This window comes from Nerophis ophidion, linkage group LG25 (assembly GCF_033978795.1).
Source record: "Nerophis ophidion isolate RoL-2023_Sa linkage group LG25, RoL_Noph_v1.0, whole genome shotgun sequence".
NCBI lineage: Eukaryota > Metazoa > Chordata > Actinopteri > Syngnathiformes > Syngnathidae > Nerophis > Nerophis ophidion.
The window spans coordinates 8,833,941-8,855,946 of NC_084635.1; the positions used below are offsets into that span (position 1 = coordinate 8,833,941).

Consider the following 22,006-nt stretch of genomic DNA (forward strand, 5'->3'; position numbering starts at 1 on the left):
ATATATATATATATATATATATATATATATTGTTTAAAACATTTAAATTATTTTAAAATGACAGGTATTTGCAATTGTAAATCACCAGTAATTTATATATCTATATATATATATATATATATATATATATATACATACATATATATCTATATATATACATACATATATATATATATATATATATATATATATATATATATATATATATATATATATATACACATATACACATATATATATACATACACATATACACATATATATATACATACACATATACACATATATATATACATACACATATATATATACATACACATATATATATATATATATACATACACATATATATATATACATACACATATATATATACATACACATATATATATATATATATATATATATATATATATATATATATATATATATATATATATTGTTTAAAACATTTAAATTATTTAAAAATGACAGGTATTTGCAATTGTAGTTTGCCAGTAATTTAGGCCTACATTAGTTACTATGACATATTCTAGTCTCTGATGAATATTAAGATATAAATATCAAAAACATTTCTCAGTATGATCAACACAGTTCTACACCACGCAAACAACAACTTCAAATATGACAATATTATCCATTTTCCACTTTTTTCCACACTCTCAAGTTTGTTTTTAGCCAAACAACAAAGTGCCCCTGTTCTTCACAGCAAAATATGTCATACTGACCTGAAACTTTGTCCTGGCCACATAATAGCACATCCTCTGGATCACACGAATGGCCCGTCTGTGAGACTCAGTTAGTCTGTTGAAAGGATTTCACATGAAAAAAGTTGATTATTCCTATGTATTGCGGTCTAAATTGAAGAAACCTGTTGACTACTTTATATCCATTGCAATATTTCACTTCAAATAAATATATATCAGTGTGTCAAGAAGAGAGAGAAGTCATATTATGATTTGTTTTCTACATTTAAAACACTTCCTTGTGGTCTACATAACATGTAATATTGGTTCGTTGGTCAAAATGTTGCATAGATTATGTTTTACAGATCATCTTCAAGATGCTTTCTGACCGTCTCCTCAGGATGTGCTGTTTTGTAGGAAGTCTTATTTACGTGCTTCCACTTTGACAGTGTGCCATCTTTGTTGTGGTTTTTAGGGCTTTCTATAATTAGACTATTGACAGATATAAGTTATCGGATATGCATGTGCACGTACGAGCCCATCCGCCCAACAACAAGAAGATATAGAAAAATAATAAACTTTTTGACTTCAATGGCGGACACGGAAAAAGCTCTTCGGGTAAATTTCTACCATCTGTGAAGATATTGGGAAAAATGTTACAAATTGGAAAAATTCTAAATAGCTCGTTTGGAGAAAGTATGAAGGAAAGTATGAAGGAAGCTAGTAAAGTGCAAAAATTAAATGTAAGCAGAAGCACGGTGGAAGAGGGGTTAGTGCGTCTGCCTCACATTACAAAGGTCCTGAGTTCAATCCCAGGTTCGGGATCTTTTTGTGCGGAGTTTGCATTTTTCTCCCCGTGACTGCGTGGGTTCCCTCCTGGCACTCCGGCCCCCTCCCACTTCCAAAAACATGCACCTGATGATAGGTTGATTGGCAAAACTAAATTGTCCCTAGTGTGTGAATGTGAATGTTGTCTGTCAATCGGTGTTGGCCCTGGGATGAGGTGGCGACTTGTCCAGGGTGTGCCTTGCCTCCCGCCCGAAACACAGCTGAGATAAGACTCCAGCGACCCCAAAAGGGACAATCGGTAGAAAAACGATGGATGGATAAATAAACTTTAAAGGGGAACATTATCACCAGACCTATGTAAGCGTCACTATATACCTTGATGGTGCAGAAAAAAGACCATATATTTTTAAACCGATTTCCGAACTCTAAAAGGGTGAATTTGGCGATTTAAACGCCTTTCAATTGTTCGCTGTCGAAGCAATGACATTTCACCCGTGACGTCACAACATGAAGCAATCCGCCATTTTCTCAAACACATTACACAAACCAAGTCAAATCAGCTCTGTTATTTTCCGTTTTTTCTAAAGTTTTCCGTACCTTGGAGACATCATGGCTCGTCAGTGTGTTGTCGGAGGGTGTAACGACACGAACAGAGAAGGATTCAAGTTGCAACAGTGGTCAAAAGATGCGAGAGTCCCTCGTTTGTTCCGCACACTTTACCGACGACAGCTATGCTACGACAGAGATGGCAAGAATGCGTGGATATCCTGCGACACTCAAAGCAGATGCATTTCCAACGATAAAGTCAACGAAATCACAAAGTTAAGTTTTGTTGATGTTACTGATGTTGAGTGTGCTAATCAGACATATTTGGTCACAGCATGACTGCGAGCTAATCGATGCTAACATGTTATTTAGGCTAACTGTATGTACATATTGCATCATTATGCCTCATTTGTAGCTATATTTGCATCCAGCCTTTCCCTCCACCCACATTTGATGCCAAACAAACACATACCAATCGTTGGTTAGAAGGCGATCGCCGAATTCGTCCGCGCTTCTTCTCGTGCCACTGTATGTTTTTTTCTTTAATTTCATTTTTGCTATCTGCCTCCGTACTCCAACCATCCGTTTCTATACATGCGTAATCTGTAGAATCGCTTACGGCGCTGAAATCCGAGTCTGAATCCCAGCTACTGTGCTATCCGCCATGTTTGTTTTTGGTGGCTTCCCGCAGTGACGTCACAGGACAATAGACGGGTGGATATAGCGACGGTGTGAATCAGGCACTTTGAATCTGTTTTTCGGGATATTGCGTGATGGGTAAAATTTTTAGAAAAACTTCGAAAAATAAAATAAGAGACTGGGAACTTATTTTTATAGGTTTAAACACTTCAGAAATTGTGATGATGTTCCCCTTTAAAGAAAAAACACAATAAAAAATGTAGCTGTTTGATCATTTTCACGAAAAAGACTTCAAGGGGTGAGACAATTGTAATGATGAACTATTGCTACCCGTCAGGGTTCATTACACAAACAGCAAAACAACAACAGAAGAGAAAAAATAAGTACGTGGAGGAGCAATGTGTATATATTATTTATATTTGGCTTTGGCTTGAACTGGCGTTGCTATCAGTGGAAAGTAGAAATAGGCTTATATCAAGAACGCCGGGCGTTGTGAAATAAAATAGAACGCCATTATCCACCACAAAAGGGTGAAAGGATAGACAGACAGACACAGTTTTCCTTCCACTTGAACAAGGTTGAAGAATGAAAAAAAATCCTTATCTTGATCAGGTTAAGTGTATAAATCCTAATCCAACACCGAGGATTTTTATTCTTAACAATGCTTTTATCATTTTCCTTTGAGCAAGGGGAGGCTTACTAGCGATGAAATACATCTACCCACTAGACCAAGGGTCGGGAACCTTTTTGGCTGAGAGAGCCATACAAGCCAAATATTTTAAAAAGTATTTCCATTAGAGCCATATAATTGTCACGCCTGTGGATTATCTTTTATTTTTGTCATGTTATGTTTTGTTTTTTTTGCACATTCAGTATTTGCGTTTTGCACTTCCTGGTTTGATTTGTTTCCATAGTAACCCATTTATTTTCACCTTGCCCTCTAGTCACACCCTTGTCCTCAGCCCTGACACCTGTTACTAATCATCACAGTCATTATTTAAGCGGTTCTGTTTCTGTCCTCGTCCTGGCAACTTTGAACTTTACCTACCTACCTTACCTTCTCAAATACCTTTTACCACAGTTTCATGTACCGACCTTCACGCCTTGCTGTTCGTTTTTTGACCACACCACGTAAGTTCTGGTTTGTTTTGTGCCACAGATAGTGTCTTTTGTTCATTTGTATATAGTCATGCCGTTGTGCTGTTTTTTTGTTTGAGTATAGTCTAGTTTGTTATCCGCCATTGTGCGCGCCCTTTGTTTTCCGGTTTTGAGTTATAGTGATTAAATAAATCAAATATGTACTTACATTCACGTCAGGCTCGTGCAAATCATCTTTTGCATGGATAAAGCAAAACAAATCCAAGTCCAAGTGGGACGATAATGTTTTCTTTAAGACTGAATACAACTAAATGCGTGCATTTTTAAGTAAGACCAACAGTTTTAAAGTATTAAGCTATTAAGCTAACCAATAATAAATAAAACACTTCTTACCATTAATGCGACTTCTTGAACAGGTGCGGTAGAAACCGGATGGATGGATTAAAATGCATGAGAATGTTTTATATTTTGAACGTTATTTTTGAAATTATTCATTACTTACCATGTTAAGCAGTGTCTGAGAGCCAGATGTAGTTATTAAAAGAGCCACTTCTGGCTCTAGAGCCATAGGTTCCCTACCCCTGTACTAGACACTCGATATCTTACAGCTTTTGAACATATGACGTACATATTCCATACAAAAGCTGATACATAGCGCAGCCAGATTGTGAACAAGACAGAGCTGCTGGCGGACACAAATAACTCACGGAGAGTGGAGGAAAAAAATTGAAGGAGCACTTTGTAGTGTGGATGTTCCCATTAGTGTCCAATGCCGATTGTGATCTGTCATGAGTGAGATCCTTTAGTTTTTGCCCTCACTCCTCCCGTGTCCTGGGAATTTTTTGTAAACAACATTTTGAAAAAAATAAAAATATCCACCTTATCACTCTAATACCCTTGGTATCCACAGTACCAATTTATGGATGGATCCACACTCTTACATGTTGTGAACTGACTGTGACAAAGCTGGCACACCAACAGTAGTTATTACCGTATTTCCTTGAATAGCCGCCGCGGCGCTAATGAATTCAAAACCTCTTCTCACTCCTGCGCTTATTCAAGGCATGCGGTAAAAGTAAGCAGGCACTAATAATTTTAAAACCTCTTCTCACACCTGCGCTTACCGATGGCATGCAGTAAAAAATTGAGTGTGATAAAAAAAAAAAAAAAAAATTCTGCGGCCGCGGCCCGGTGGTTGGGAACCACTGCTCTACAACATGTCATTGCGCCCACCTTTACCGGCAGGTCACATGCATTTCGCTGCTTCTCATACATGGTCAACAGCCATACAGATTACACTGATTGTTGTGATATAAACAACTCTTAAAACTCTTACTAATATGCGCCACACTCTGTGAACCCACACCAAACAAGAATGACAAACACATTTCTGGAGAACATCGGCTCTGTAACACATTATAACGCAACATAACAATTACCCAGCATGCCATGCATCCATGACTCTTGGCTATAGTATACACCCCGCTAGCACCAACGCCCCCTCCCCCCCTCTCCTTGCGTCGGGTGAGGTGGGCGGGGTTGGGCGCGCATGTATAGTGGGGTGGGGTGGTATAGCTCGGTTGGTAGAGTGGCCGTGCCAGCAACCTGAGGGTTGCAGGTTGGATTCCCGCTTCCGCCATCCTAGTCACTGCTGTTGTGTCCTTGGGCAAGACACTTTACCCACCTGCTCCCAGTGCCACCCACACTGGTTTAAATGTAACTTAGATATTGGGTTTCACTATGTAAAGTGCTTTGAGTCACTAGAGAAAAGTGCTATATAAATATAATTCACTTCACTTCACTACCCAGCATGCCATGCATCCATGACTCTTGGCTATAGTATGCACCCCGCTAGCACCAACGCCCCCTCCCCCCTCTCCTTGCGTCGGGTGAGGTGGGTGGGGTTGGGCGCGCGTGTATAATATAGCCAAGAGTCATAGATGCATTGGAATTCTGGGTAATTCCTATGTTACGTTTATAATGTGTTACAGAGCCAAACACATTTCTGGAGAACATCGGCTCTGTAACAGATTAGAAACGCAACATAACAATTACCCAGCATGCCATGCATCCATGACTCTTGGCTATAGTATACACCCCGCTAGCACCAACGCCCCCTCCCCCCTCTCCTTGCGTCGGTTGAGGTGGGCGGGGTTGGGCGCGCGTGTATAATACAGCCAAGAGTCATGGATGCATTGGAATTCTGGGTAATTCTTATGTTGCGAACATTGGCTCTGTAACACATTGTAAACGCAACATAACAATTACCCAGAATTCCAATGCATCCATGACTCTTGGCTATATTATAAACGCGCGCAGGCAGTACATGTTGTGTACTGACTGTGACAAAGCTGGCACACCAACAGTTGTTATTACCGTATTTCCTTCAATAGCCCCCGGGGCGCTAATTAATTTAAAATCTCTTCTCACTCCTGCACTTATGTTGCGAACATTGGCTCTGTAACACATTATAAACGCAACATAAGAATTACCCAGAATTCCAATGCATCCATGACTCTTGGCTATATTATACACGCGCGCCCAACCCCGCCCACCTCAACCGTGCAGGGAGGGGGGGTTGGTGCGTTGATTGCGCACCGGCAGACGATTAACTTATCTCCTCACACTGTATAAAAGGGGAGAAGGAGGAGAGATCGGGGCAGAAAGACGAGAGTCCGCAGCAGATGCGGCGCAAGAGTGACAGAGAGAAGAAGGTGACGACAAAAGCGACCAAAGAGCGAGAAGCAGGGGAGGAGCCAAAAAGAAATCCGGCAAGAGACAGCTTTATTTCAAAAATAAAAAGAGTCAAACCTGCTCAAAGCAATGTCCTTCCTGAGAGGTCCATGGAACCTGCACGACGACGGCTTAAAATTGTCACAAAAGTTCGAAAAGGAGTAAAAAGAAGCAGAGCTTAATTAATCCTACCCTTTTTCCTTAACATAGCAACTTTTGTCCACTTCCTGTTCTCAATGTATTCACAATATACATTAAGTAAGTTATATTTCATATGGTGGGATAAATAATATTCTCTAGAAAATGAATGCATGGATGTTTATCATAGTTGTTCTTCTTTGAACTTTGTAAACACTTAAAGTTTGAAGAGGTTTTTGAAGTGAATCATATTAGTACATTGTTGGATTTATTTGCTTAATCCATTCCATAATTGAATTCCTCACACTGATATACTAAAGGTCTTAAGTGTTGTACATACTTACAAATGTTTTAAGTTACATTTTTGTGTAAGATTATATTTCTCCCCTTTAGCCTCGTCCTTCAGTGATAATGCTACTTAAGATATTAATAAATGCAGTTTATGTGCCGTAATGGAGGTGATTATTAATAACTTAAAGAAGTGGCTTCACACTAGTGATGGGCTCTCTGAAATCAACGACGGGAGTTGGCTTGGGATGGAGAGAGCCCACTCTAGATAGAGGACGATTTCTTTTTTTTTTTTTAAATTGCCTTTTTTTTAAAGCCACATTGTTCAAAACGTGTGGTTGTGTCAGCGTCTGTGTGACTAAACAGCCCAGAAGGGGAGAGGGGAATGGTGCACACACACACACACACACACACACACACACACACACACACACACACACACACACACACACACACACACACACACACACACACACACACACACACACACACACACACACACACACACACACACACACACACACACATTAGCGTACACAAACAAGAGGGAGCGAGAGGAGCGCAAGAGGATTTTACCATTTTCCCAAAGATGAGTGACAGGAGGAGAAGGAGTGAGACTTGGACACATTTTAAAGTGTTAAGAGTATGGAGAGGCAGAGTGTACACTTTGTCAAATATACATTTCCACAAACAACCGGCACAGGCTTATGCGAATGAATCATCAAACAGTGCAAATAATGGCCTACTGAATGAGATTTTCTTATTTAAAGGGGGATAGCAGGTCCATTTTATGTGTCATACTTGATCATTTCGCGATATTGCCATATTTTTGCTGAAAGGATTTAGTAGAGAACATCCATGATAAAGTTCGCAACTTTTGGTCGCTAATAAAAAAGCCTTGCCTGTACCGGAAGTAGCAGACGATGAGCGCGTGACATCACGGGTTGTGGAGCTCCTCACATCTGAACATTGTTGACAATCATGGCCACCAGCAGCTAGAGCGATTCGGACCGAGAAAGCGACGATTTCCCCATTAATTTGAGCGAGGATGAAAGATTTGTGGATGAGGATAGTAAGAGTGAAGGACTAGGAAAAAAAAAAAAAAAAAACACATCTGAACATTGTTGACAATCATGGCCACCAGCAGCGAGAGCGATTTGGACCGAGAAAGCGACAATTTCCCCATTAATTTGAGCGAGGATGAAAGATTTGTTGATGAGGATAGTAAGAGTGAAGGACTACGAAAAAAAACAAAAAACACATCTGAACATTGTTGACAATCATGGCCACCAGCAGCGAGAGCGATACGGACCGAGAAAGCGACGATTTCCCCATTAATTTGAGCGAGGATGAAAGATTTGTGGATGAGGATAGTAAGAGTGAAGGACTAGGAAAAAAAAAAAAAACACATCTGAACATTGTTGACAATCATGGCCACCAGCAGCGAGAGCAATTCGGACCGAGAAAGTGATGATTTCCCCATTAATTTGAGCGAGAATGAAAGATTTGTGGATGAGGATAGTAAGAGTGAAGGACTAGGAAAAAAAAAAAAAAAACACATCTGAACATTGTTGACAATCATGGCCACCAGCAGCGAGAGCGATTCGGACCGAGAAAGCGACGATTTCCCCATTAATTTGAGCGAGGATGAAAGATTTGTGGATGAGGATAGTAAGAGTGAAGGACTAGGAAAAAAAAAAAAAAACACATCTGAACATTGTTGACAATCATGGCCACCAGCAGCGAGAGCGATTCGGACAGAGAAAGCGACAATTTCCCCATTAATTTGAGCGAGGATGAAACATTCGTGGATGAGGATAGTAAGAGTGAAGGACTAGGAAAAAAAAAAAAACACACATCTGAACATTGTTGACAATCATGGCCACCAGCAGCGAGAGCGATTCGGACCGAGAAAGCGACGATTTCCCCATTAATTTGAGCGAGGATGAAAGATTTGTGGATGAGGATAGTAAGAGTGAAGGACTACGAAAAAAAACAAAAAACACATCTGAACATTGTTGACAATCATGGCCACCAGCAGCGAGAGCGATTCGGACCGAGAAAGCGACAATTTCCCCATTAATTTGAGCGAGGATAAAAGATTTGTGGATGAGGACAGTAAGAGTGAAGGACTAGGAAAAAAAAAAAAAAAAACACATCTGAACATTGTCGACAATCATGGCCACCAGCAGCGAGAGCAATTCGGACCGAGAAAGCGACGATTTCCCCATTAATTTGAGCGAGGATAAAAGATTTGTGGATGAGGATAGTAAGAGTGAAGGACAAGGAAAAAAAAAAAAGGCGAGGGCAGTGGGAGCGATTCAGATGTTATTAGACACACTTACTAGGATAATTCTGGAAAATCCCTGATCTGCTTATTGTGTTAATAGTGTTTTAGTGAGATTATATGGTACCTAAAAGTCGGAGGGGTGTGGCCACGGGTGTGGTAACTGCCAGTGTCTCGGGTGGGAGGAGGTAAGAGAGTCCGCAGCTAATGGAGGACGCAGGCTCCGCTCATGTCTACGGTAAGACCCGACTTATTACCACAATTTTCTCACCGAAACCTGACGGTTGACATGTGGTCGGGAACCATGTTCGCTTGACCGCTCTGTTCCATAGTAAAGCTTCACCTTTGGGAATGTAACCAAGGAAACACCGGTTGTGTTTGTGTTGTTAAAAGCAGCTGCAGTGAACCGCTTCCCATTTACATCTTTCTTCTTTGACGTCTCCATTATTAATTGAACAAATTGCAAAAGACTCAGCAACACAGATGTCCAGAATACCGTGTAATTATGCGATTAAAGCAGACTACTTATAGCTTGGATCGGGCTGGAGGAACATGTCCGCTACAACCGGTGACGTCATCATACGTTTCCAACAGGATACTTCGCGGGAAATTTAAAATTGCAATTTAGTAAACTAAAAAGGCCTTATTGGCATGTGTTGCAATGTTAATATTTCATCATTGTTATATAAACTATCAGACTGCGTGGTCGGTAGTAGTGGGTTTCAGTAGGACTTTAATGGAGTTGGAAAAACTGTTGCTGCTCCTATGTCTGTAGCACCGGCCACAAACCAACAACAGATGATAGAACTCTAAAATACAATTTTTGCAAAAGGCTAGTGAATGAGCCCAGCAAAACAGAACTCAATTGATGAGATTTTTTTACAAATCAAAATGTTTTTTTGTTTTTTTTTTCAAATGAATGTATGTATATGTTATGTGAAGTTTATTAATGAAGCCACATTTACATGCACTTGTTAAGAACATAATGTCATGGCTGTCTTGAGTTTCCAATAATTTCTACAACTCTTATTTTTTTGTGATAGAGTGATTAGAGCACATACTTGTTGGTCACAAAAAAACATTCATGAAGTTTGGTTCTTTTATGAATTTATTATGGGTTTACTGAAAATGTGACCAAATCTACTGGGTCAAAAGTAAACATGCAGCAATGTTAATATTTGCTTACATGGCCTTTGGCAAGTTTCACTGCAATAAGGAGCTTTTGGTAGCCATCCACATCACTTCTAGAGCAGGGGTCGGGTACCTTTTAGGCTGATAGAGCCATGAAAGTCAAATATTTTAAGATGTATTCCCGTGAGAGCCATATCATATTTTTTAACACTAAATACAACTAATTGGGTGCATTTTTTAAGTAAGACCAACATTTTTATAGTATAATAAGTCTCTATTTTTTTTTAATAACATTATTTTTTGAACTCTAACATTTGACAACCAATTAATTAAACAAGGCGACTCGGTAAAGAATCTGGGTATTATCTTCGACCCAACCCTCTCCTTTGAGTCACACATTAAAAGCGTTACTAAAACGGCCTTCTTTCATCTCCGTAATATCGCTAAAATTCGCTCCATTCTGTCCACTAAAGACGCTGAGATCATTATCCATGCGTTTGTTACGTCTCGTCTCGACTACTGTAACGTATTATTTTCGGGTCTCCCCATGTCTAGCATTAAAAGATTACAGTTGGTACAAAATGCGGCTGCTAGACTTTTGACAAGAACAAGAAAGTTTGATCACATTACACCTGTACTGGCTCACCTGCACTGGCTTCCTGTGCACTTAAGATGTGACTTTAAGGTTTTACTACTTACGTATAAAATACTACACCGTCTAGCTCCAGCCTATCTTGCCGATTGTATTGTACCATATGTCCCGGCAAGAAATCTGCGTTCAAAGGACTCCGGCTTATTAGTGATTCCCAAAGCCCAAAAAAAGTCTGCGGGCTATAGAGCGTTTTCCGTTCGGGCTCCAGTACTCTGGAATGCCCTCCCGGTAACAGTTCCAGATGCCACCTCAGTAGAAGCATTTAAGTCTCACCTTAAAACTCATTTGTATACTCTAGCCTTTAAATAGACTCCCTTTTTAGACCAGTTGATCTGCCGTTTCTTTTCTTTTTTTTCTATGTCCCACTCTCCCTTGTGGAGGGGGTCCGGTCCGATCCGGTGGCCATGTACTGCTTGCCTGTGTATCGGCTTGGGGACGTCTCTGCGCTGCTGATCCGCCTCCGCTTGGGATGGTTTCCTGCTGGCTCCGCTGTGAACGGGACTCTCGCTGCTGTGTTGGATCCGCTTTGGACTGGACTCTCGCGACTATGTTGGATCCATTGTGGATTGAACTTTCACAGTATCATGTTAGACCCGCTCGACATCCATTGCTTTCCTCCTCTCCAAGGTTCTCATAGTCATCATTGTCACCGACGTCCCACTGGGTGTGAGTTTTCCTTGCCCTTATGTGGGCCTACCGAGGATGTCGTAGTGGTTTGTGCAGCCCTTTGAGACACTAGTGATTTAGGGCTATATAAGTAAACATTGATTGATTGAACAGGTGTGGTAGAAAACGAATGGATGGATTAAAATGCATAACAATTTTTTTGATTTTGAACGTTATTTTTAACATCTTGATTACCAGCGGAATTATTCATTACTTATCGTGTTAAGCAATGTCAGCTAAGATTTAGACCCAGATGCAGTCATCAAAAGAGCCACATCTGGCTCTAGAGCCATAGGTTCCCTACCCCTGTTCTAGAGCATGGGTGTCAAAATCTGGCCCGCCGTGTAATTTAATTTGGCCCTTGAGGCAATATCAAATTAACATTAGAGCTGGCCCTCCGGTACTATACAGCGGTAGCGCCGCTGTAACACCGCATTTACCGCTAATACTCATACTTGCCAACCATCCCGATTTTCCCGGGAGACTCCTGAAGTTCAATGCCTTTCCCAAAAATCTCCCAGGGCAACCATTCTCCTGAATTTCTCCCGATTCTCCCAATATTGGGGGCGTTCCCTAAAGGCACTGCCTTTAGCGTTCTCTACTAACAGTGTGGAAAAAAGTTCATGTTGATATTTACCTTAGAAGGCTGCAAATAGAAAAGAGGCATTACATTTTTTATTTAAATTGTATTTAATATACCATTGATGTTTTTTGTTTGTTTTTTGAAAGTTGATTTTCCATCCATCCATCCTCTTCCGCTTATCCGAGGTCGGGTCGCGGGGGCAACAGCCTAAGCAGGGAAGCCCAGACTTCCCTCTCCCCAGCCACTTCGTCTAGCTCTTCCCGGGGGATCCCGAGGCGTTCCCAGGCCAGCCGGGAGACATAGTCTTCCCAACGTGTCCTGGGTCTTCCCCGTGGCCTCCTACCGGTTGGACGTGCCCTAAACACCTCCCTAGGGAGGCGTTCGGGTGGCATCCTGACCAGATGCCCGAACCACCTCATCTTGCTCCTCTCGATGTGGAGGAGCAGCGGCTTTACTTTGAGTTCCTCCCGGATGGCAGAGCTTCTCACCCTATCTCTAAGGGAGAGCCCCGCCACCCGGCGGAGGAAACTCATTTCGGCCGCTTGTACCCGTGATCTTATCCTTTCGGTCTTGACCCAAAGCTCATGACCATAGGTGAGGATGGGAACGTAGATCGACCGGTAAATTGAGAGCTTTGCCTTCCGGCTCAGCTCCTTCTTCACCACAACGGATCGATACAACGTCCGCATTACTGAAGACGCCGCACCGATCCGCCTGTCGATCTCACGATCCACTCTTCCCTCACTCGTGAACAAGACTCCTAGGTACTTGAACTCCTCCACTTGGGGCAGGGTCTCCTCCCCAACCCGGAGATGGCATTCCACCCTTTTCCGGGCGAGAACCATGGACTCGGACTTGGAGGTTCTGATTCTCATTCCGGTCGTTTCACACTCGGCTGCGAACCGATCCAGCGAGAGCTGAAGATCCCGGTCAGATGAAGCCAGCAGGACCACATCATCTGCAAAAAGCAGAGACCTAATCCTGCGGTCACCAAAGTTGATTTTGCACTATTAAATGATATAAGCATTGCTTGTTCCATATTCAGTGTTAAAGCAAATCAGTGTAGCAAACTGAGCAATAATTAACGTTTTATTCATGCACTTTCTCTTGCTACTTCAAGGCTTGAATGTTTGATTCATTCATTATTATTATTTCATTTTCAAATGTATTATTAGCCTGTGGAAAAAGTTGATTTTGATATTTACCTCATAAGGCTGCAAATCGAAAAGAGGCATTCCATTTGTATTTTTGTTCTATTTCAAATGCCGTTGATATTTTTTTAATTATCCATCCATCCATCCATTTTCTACCGCTTATTCCCTTTTGGGGTCGCGGGGGGCGCTGGCGCCTATCTCAGCTACAATCGGGCGGAAGGCGGGGTACACCCTGGACAAGTCGCCACCTCATCGCAGGGCCAACACAGATAGACAGACAACATTCACACTCACATTCACACACTAGGGCCAATTTAGTGTTGCCAATCAACCTATCCCCAGGTGCATGTCTTTGGAAGTGGGAGGAAGCCGGAGTACCCGGAGGGAACCCACGCATTCACGGGGAGAACATGCAAACTCCACACAGAAAGATCCCGAGCCTGGATTTGAACCCAGGACTGCAGGACCTTCGTATTGTGAGGCAGACGCACTAACCCCTCTGCCACCGTGAAGCCCATTTTTTCATTTTTTTATTATTATTATTATTATTATTATTTGAAACTCGATTTTGCATGTCCCTATAAAGTTATATAAGCATTGCTTGTTCAATATTAAATGCAAAACTTGTTTGGCTCCCTATTAAAAGGTTAATTTGTTCAACCTTGGCCCGCTGCTTTGTTCAATTTAAAATTTTGGCCCACTCTGTATTTGAGTTTGACACCCCTGTTCTAGAGGAAAGTTCTGTGGTCGGATAAAACAAAAAAATGAGCTGTTTGGCCACAAAACCCAGCAATATGTTTGGAGGAGAAAAGTGAGGCTTTTAATCCCAGGAACACCACACCTACCATCATGCATGGTGGTGGTAGTATTATGCTCTGGGCCTGTTTCGCTGCCAAATGAACTGGTGCTTTCAATGGGACAATGAAAAAGGAGTATTACCTCCAAATTCTTCAGGACAACCTAAAATCATCAGCCCAGAGGTTGGGTCTTGGGCGCAGTTGGGTGTTCCAACAGGACAATAACCCCAAACACGTCAAAATTGGTCAAGGAAGGGCTAAATCAGGCTAAAATTAAAGTTTTAGAATGACCTTCCCAAAGTCCTGATTTAAAAGTGTGGACAAGGCTGAAGAAACAAGTCCAAGTCAGAAAACGAACAAATTTAGCTGAACTGCACCGATTTTGTCAAGAGGAGTGGTCGAAAATTCAACCAGAAGCTTGACAGAAGCTTGTGGATGGCGACCAAAAGCTCCTTATTGCAGAGAAACTTGCCAAGGGAAATGTGACAAAATATTAACATTGCTGTATGTATACTTTTGACCCAGCAGATTTGGTCACATTTTCAGTAGACCCTTAATAAATTCATAAAAGAACCAAATTTCATGAATGTTTTTTGTGACCAACAAGTATGTGCTCCAATCACTCTATCACAATAAAAAAAGAGTTGAAGAAATTATTGGAAACTCAAGACAGCCATGACATTATGTTCTTTACAAGTGTATGTAAACTTTTGATCGCGACTGAAAATACTATAGATATGTTATATTTTATGATTTTATTTACTTTAGTTCTTAACTTTACATCTAATAATTTTACATAATTTCCATCTTTTATGGGTTTTACATCAAGTCTTAAAACATATTTTTACTCTTTGGCTTTTAAACCAGCATGAGAGTTGTGTGAAGTGATTTTAGTCAATTTTATTTTCTCTGATGTATTTTATGTATTTATTCTTTTTATAGTTACATTTTTTGGTAACACTTTAGTATGAGGAACATATTCCCCATTAATTAGTTGCGTATTAAAATAAAAAAAAAGGCTTAATTTAGAGTTATTTGGACATTAGGGGAACATATAAGGCAGGGGTCGGCAACCCCCTTATATGGGGCGGTATAGCTCGGTTGGTAGAGTGGCCGTGCCAGCAACTTGAAGGTTGTGGGTTCGATTCCGGCTTCTGCCATCCTAGTCACTGCCGTTGTGTCCTTGGGCAAGACACTTTACCCACCTGCTCCCAGTGCCACCTACACTGGTTTAAATGTAACTTAGATATTGGGTTTCACTATGTAAAGCGCTTTGAGTCACTAGAGAAAAGCGCTATATAAATATAATTACTTCACTACTACTACTTCACTTTACCCACCAGCTCCCAGTGCCACCCACACTGGTTTAAATGTAACTTAGATATTGGGTTTCACTATGTAAAGCGCTTTGAGTCACTAGAGAAAAGCGCTATATAAATATAATTCACTTCACTAATTCACTTCACTTTACCACTCAAAGAGCCATTTTGACCCGTTTCACAAAATAAAGAAAATAATGGGAGCCGCAGAACTCTTTTGAAATTTATAATGAAATAACACTGCATACAGAGATTTTTTTCCCTTTGTGCTATGTACAAACCAGGGGTCTCAGACACACGGCCCGCACCTTAATATTAAAATCTAATGTTAGTGCTACCCGCGAGTTTTATACGATTATTGCTTAACAGCGTCACACTTGCTAGCCCTCCCAATTTTTCCCGGGAGACTTCTGGTTTTCAGAGCGACTATTCTCTCTTGATTTTCGACCTAAAATCAATAATAGTAAAGGTCCTCTACAAACTGTACAAACAGCTTGCCAGACCAGTCACATGTTGTATGTGGCTTCTGCAAACACACGTAAGTGTCCGCAAGACATACTTGATCAACAGCCATACAGGTCACACTGAGAGTGCCCGTTTAAAACAACTTTAACACTCTTACTAATATGCGCCACACTGTGAACCAACACCAAACAAGAATGACAAACACATTTCGGGAGAACATCCGCACTCTAACGCAACATAAACAGAACAGAACAAATACCCAGAATCCCATGCATCCCTAACTCTTCCGGGCTACATTATACACCCCCGCTACCACCAGCCCCCCCTCACCCCCTCCATGAGTCGGTTGAGGTGGGCGGGGGTTAGGGATGCATGGGGTTCTGGGTATTTTCTCCTTTGTGTTTATGTGGGGTTACAGCGAGGATGTTCTCCCGAAATGTGTTTATCATTCTTGTTTGGTGTGGGTTCACAGTTTGGCGCATATTTGTAACAGTGTTAAAGTTGTTCAAATGGGCACCCTCAGTGTGACCTGTGTGGCAAGTATGCCTTGCAGTCACTTACATGTGACAGTTAAAGTCACATACTACATGTGACCTAAATAGTATGGAGTAAAAGCGGGCACGATGATATGTTTTAGAGGATTTTAAAAGCATTGCCACTACGGCACGTTCTTAGTATTGTAAGCAGGGTTAAAATCGGAGAATGTTTACCCCGGGAGATTTCTGGGAGAGGCACTGATATCTGGAAACCTCAAGGAAAATTGGGGGGGTCGGCAAGTATGCAGCTGAGCCACATCAGAGTGATCAAAGAGCCGCCGCGGGTTGCAGACCCTTGATATAAGGGTTAGTGTTATGGTTGAGGTTACTAATAAGCAATACATCTGAGGTTGTTGAGGGAACACTCTTAGTTAATGGCTTACTGGTTCTATAATAAGGCCGTGCAGAATAAGGCAAAATAAGTACTTAATAATGACTAATTGAGAGCCAATATGTCACTAATTTGCATGTTAAGAGGCAACTAATTAATGGTGAATATGTTCCCCATAGGCCCTGCGATGAGGTGGCGACTTGTCCAGGGTGTACCCTGCCTTCCGCCCGATTGTAGCTGAGATAGGCGCCAGCGCCCCCCGCGACCCCGAAAGGGAATAAGCGGTAGGAAATGGATGGATGGATGTTCCCCATACTAAAGTGTTACCAATGTTTTATATTACTCTCCTAGTATGTATGTCTTAACGTCTGTGCAGCACTTTGTGAAAATTGTATTGTTTTTTTTAAACATGCTATATAAATAGAGTGGATTGGATTGGATTGAATACAATAATTTAATAACCAATAAAATCTGAGGAACAACTTGGGACCTTTTTAAGGAGTCGAAACAAAACAGACGGAATTCCAAACACTTCACATTATGTATGGAGACACACAATTAGCTGCTAGCCGCACGGAAGCCGGTTTACTAAAAAAATATACAGTGTGGATCGTCGATTGTGAAGGGCATAAAAAGGCAAAAATCGACAAATTCGATCAAATACTTTTTCATTAAAAAATACCAATACAGATTGCTGGCTGATCGATCAGCACATCCCTACTTTGTGGCGCACCTTATCTCACCAAACACTGATATTCTGTGTGGTGGGAATGTCCACATTGTCTAGCAAAAATGATTGAAAAGGCAATTCACAGAGTCTGCAGGTATTTGCAGGTTTTAAAGACCTACTGAAAGCCACTACTACCGACCACGCAGTCTGATAGTTTATATATCAATGATGAAATATTAACATTGCAACACATGCCAATATGGCCTTTTTAGTTTACTATATTGCAATTTTAAACATCGCGCGAAGTATCCTGCTGAAAACGTCACGGATTGTAGCGGACATTTTGTTCCAGCTTTAATCGCATAATTGCACAGTATTCCGGACATCTGTGTTGCTGAATCTTTTGCAATTTGTTCAATTAATAATGGAGACGTCAAAGAAGAAAGATGTAGGTGGGAAGCGGTGTATTGCGGCGGCCTTTAGCAACACAAACACGGCCGGTGTCTCCTTGTTTACGTTCCCGAAGGTGAAGCTTTACTATGGAACAGAGCGGTCATGCGAACATGGTTCTCTGCCACATGTCCACCGGCAGGTTTCGGTGAGAAAATTGTGGTAATAAGTCGGCTCTTACCGTAGACATGAGCGGAGCTTGCGTCGTTCCTCGTGCACCTGTCAAAGAGGCAGCTGCCTCCTCTGACCGGCCGCCCCTGAACGTGGGATGCTTCCACAGTGGAGGAGGGAAAAAAAAAAAGCTCAGCCCGGGCCGACCGGCTGCCTTTGCTTCGCCTCGTCGAGAAACGTGGCTTCCCTCAGAGACACTGGCGGTCACCACCCCTCTGACTTTCAGGTACGACTATATAATCTCATTAAAACACTAGTAACACAATAAGCAGATAAGGGATTTTCCAAAATTATCCTAGTAAATGTGTCTAATAACATTTGATGAATGATGAAATATTAACATTGCAACGCGGCTAGTTTAGTTTACTAACTTGCAATTTAAAATTTCGCGCGGAAGTATCATGGTAAAACGTTGCGGTATGATGACGCGTCACGCATTGTAGAGGACATGTTGTTCCCGCACCGTTCCCAGCTCTAAGTCGTCTGTTTTCATCGCATAATTCCACAGTATTATGGACATCTGTGTTGCTGAATTTTTTTGCAATTTGTTCAATGAATAATGGAGACATCAAAGAAGAAAGCTGTAGGTGGGAAACGGTGTATTGCGGCCGCCTTTAGCATCACAAACACAGCCGGTGTTTCATTGTTTACATCCCCGAAGGATCACGGTCAAGCTTTACTATGGAACAGAGATGTCAAGCGAACATGGTTGGATTGGACCACACACACAAAGTACAGTGTATTATGCAGCAATCATTTCGATTGTGTCTCGAAGAGGGTACTTTGCGAAGGGCAGAGATGGGCATCGCCACCACCCGACGACTGGTGCTGAAGAAAGGTGCGGGGCCGACTTTCAGGTTGTACAGGCACGACCATATAATCTCACTAAAACACTAGTAACACAATAAGCAGGTAAGTGATTTTCCAGAATTATCCTGGTGAATGTGTCTAAAAACATCTGAATCGCTCCCACTGTATAGTCTTTTTTTTTCTTTTTCTAGTCCTTCACTCTCACTTTCCTCATCCACGAATCTTTCACCCTCGCTCAAATTAATGGGGAAATCGTCGCTTTCTCGGTCCGAATCGCTCTCCCTGCTGGTGGCCATGATTGTAAACAATGTTCGGATGTGAGGAGCTCCACAACCCGTGACGTCACGCGCACATCGTCTGCTACTTCCGGTACAGGAAAGGCTTTTTTTATTAGCGACCAAAAGTTGCCAACTTTATCGTGGATGTTCTCTACTAAACCCTTTCAGCAAAAATATGGCAATATCGCGAAATGATCAAGTATGACACATAGAATGGACCTGCTATCCCCGTTTAAATAAGACAATCTCATTTCAGTAGCACCACATTTAAGATTATTAATCAATTTTAAGACACTGCTTTTTACATAAACATGGATAAGTTGAGGGGAAACAGATGAAGGAATTGTTACATACACTACTTGCAAAGAGTCAGGGATATTTGACTTTCAGGAGAAATTTACGGATGCACAATAAAATGCACTATAACCTTTACAGGTGGGTTAAATTTCACCTTCTCCGAAACTCTGTCCAACTTTGTTGGACAACTTGTTTTGCAACACGGAGCTGAACAACGCCATTTTTTTATTTATTTTTTAAATTTATTTATTTATTTATTTATTTTATTTGATTTTATTTGATTTTTTTTCCCCTTGGCTTCAGTCTGCACCCCCACTCCAGGGCCCAGGCTAAGACCGATTTTTTATTTTTTATTTTATTTTAATCTTCTATTCTTTTCTCCCATCACCCCCCCCCCCCCCCCCCCCCCGTTTACCTGTATGTCATCTTTTTTGTAAGGGGCGCTGGAAGCCGGCAGACCCGTCAGCGATCCTGTTCTGTCTCCCTGTAATGTTTGTCTGATCTTGAATGGGATTGTGCTGAAAATTGTAATTTTCCTGAAGGAACTCTCTTGACGGAATAAATAAAGTACTATCTAATCTAATCTAATCTAATCTAATGTGCTGGAGTAATAAGAATTGGTATGTAAACATCCTGTTCATCATGGTGTTTACATTTTGACAACATGAGACCAAGACATCAGCAATATTTCACCATTGCCAAACAAGCAGTGCTCAGAGGGAAGTGGCCACTGAGCTTAGAGCAGGGGTGTCCGAACTACAAAATGCGGGCTAAGAGTGGCCCGCCGGCGTCCTCCATCTGGCCCTGCAGGGTGATTTATATCAAATTTAAACATCTGATTGGTGTCGATTTGTCGCCATCATGAAGAAAACATCAGTTTTCCTTGAATGTAATTGAATGTAGCGCACAGCCATGGCATTTTTTTATTACTGCCATACTTTGAAAATAAGGGCTTTTTTTTTTTTTTTACTTGAAAACGAATTTAAGTAATAAAATATATTGTAACCCCCAGAAGCAATCACACGATGTCCGTCGCTATTTTCAACTTTTATTCCCAATCCTGTGATAGCAAACAAAGGCGCAATTCCAACAGGTTTTACCTCCCATAAAAGCTATTTCGTCTTCGTGAGTCTTCGCTTCCCCCGACACACAACAACACCTCCTCATATAATAATTATTAATTATATTCACATTGTATTATCAAAATATGTATGTACTAGGGGTGTAACGGTACGTGTATTTGTATTGAACCCTTTCGGTACGCGGTTTTCGGTTCGGTTCGGAGGTGTACCGAATGAATTTCCACACGGACATATTAGGTATCACACCGCACGTTGTGAAAAGAATGCAGAGCGAGGTACAACACACGGCAGGCTAGCAGCGACCGGGCTAGGACAACATGCAAAAGCCAGAGCTGGAAGACCCGCCTGCTTCGTTAACATCTCCTGTTTGGGAACACTTTGGCTGCGCGGTGCGATACAACAATGGAGGACGGAGGATTGCCGACATTGTTCAGCAGCAGTAGGGTACGCTTCTGCCAACACGTCAAACATGCTAACTCATTTGAAGCGTAACCACCGCATTAAAGCAGCCTCTCCTCGGCGAGTCAGGCAGGGCTGAAGCAATAAGAAATGTTTTTATAGCAGCACATTTAAGACCATCCGTTCGGGGCCGCAGGGTGTTGGTGTATTGCATTAAAAACTAGATTTTGACCCACTTCTATGGTGGAAGAACAATAAGCCCATATATCATCTTACTGGAGGGGGGGGGGGGGGTAACAACCGGTAAATTGAGAGCTTTGCCTTCCGGCTCAGCTCCTTCTTCACCACAACGGATCGGTACAACGTCCGCATTACAGAAGACGCCGCACCGATCCGCCTGTCGATCTCACGATCCACTTTTCCCTCACTCGTGAACAAGACTCCTAGGTACTTGAACTCCTCCACTTGGGGCAGGGTCTCCTCCCCAACCCGGAGATGGCATTCCACCCTTTTCCGGGCGAGAACCATGGACTCGGACTTGGAGGTGCTGATTCCCATTCCGGTCGCTTCACACTCGGCTGCGAACCGATCCAGCGAGAGCTGAAGATCCCGGTCAGATGAAGCCATCAGGACCACATCATCTGCAAAAAGCAGAGACCTAATCCGGTGGTTACCAAACCGGAACCCCTCAACGCCTTGACTGCGCCTAGAAATTCTGTCCATAAAAGTTATGAACAGAATCGGTGACAAAGGACAGCCTTGGCGGAGTCCCACCCTCACTGGAAATGTGTTCGACTTACTGCCGGCAATGCGGACCAAGCTCTGACACTGATCGTACAGGGAGCGGACCGCCACAATAAGACAGTCCGATACCCCATACTCTCTGAGCACTCCCCACAGGACTTCCCGAGGGACACGGTCGAATGCCTTCTCCAAGTCCACAAAGCACATGTAGACTGGTTGGGCAAACTCCCATGCACCCTCAAGAACCCTGCCGAGAGTATAGAGCTG

General features: G+C 42.0%; 1 protein-coding gene across 8 annotated transcripts in view; it reads right to left on the bottom strand.

The window, feature by feature from the left end:
* The window catches only part of kcnq1.1 (potassium voltage-gated channel, KQT-like subfamily, member 1.1), a 267,264-nt gene that overhangs the window by 30,012 nt on the left and 215,246 nt on the right, over positions 1-22,006 (bottom strand). For all 8 annotated transcript variants that reach the window (XR_009804268.1, XM_061887267.1, XM_061887272.1 and 5 more), the window contains one exon: positions 729-804. Coding sequence is in view for 7 of the 8 variants with exons in the window: in XM_061887267.1 (XP_061743251.1) it covers positions 729-804 (76 nt within the window). In the remaining variant the exon portion in view is untranslated. The remainder of the gene's footprint in view (positions 1-728; positions 805-22,006) is intronic.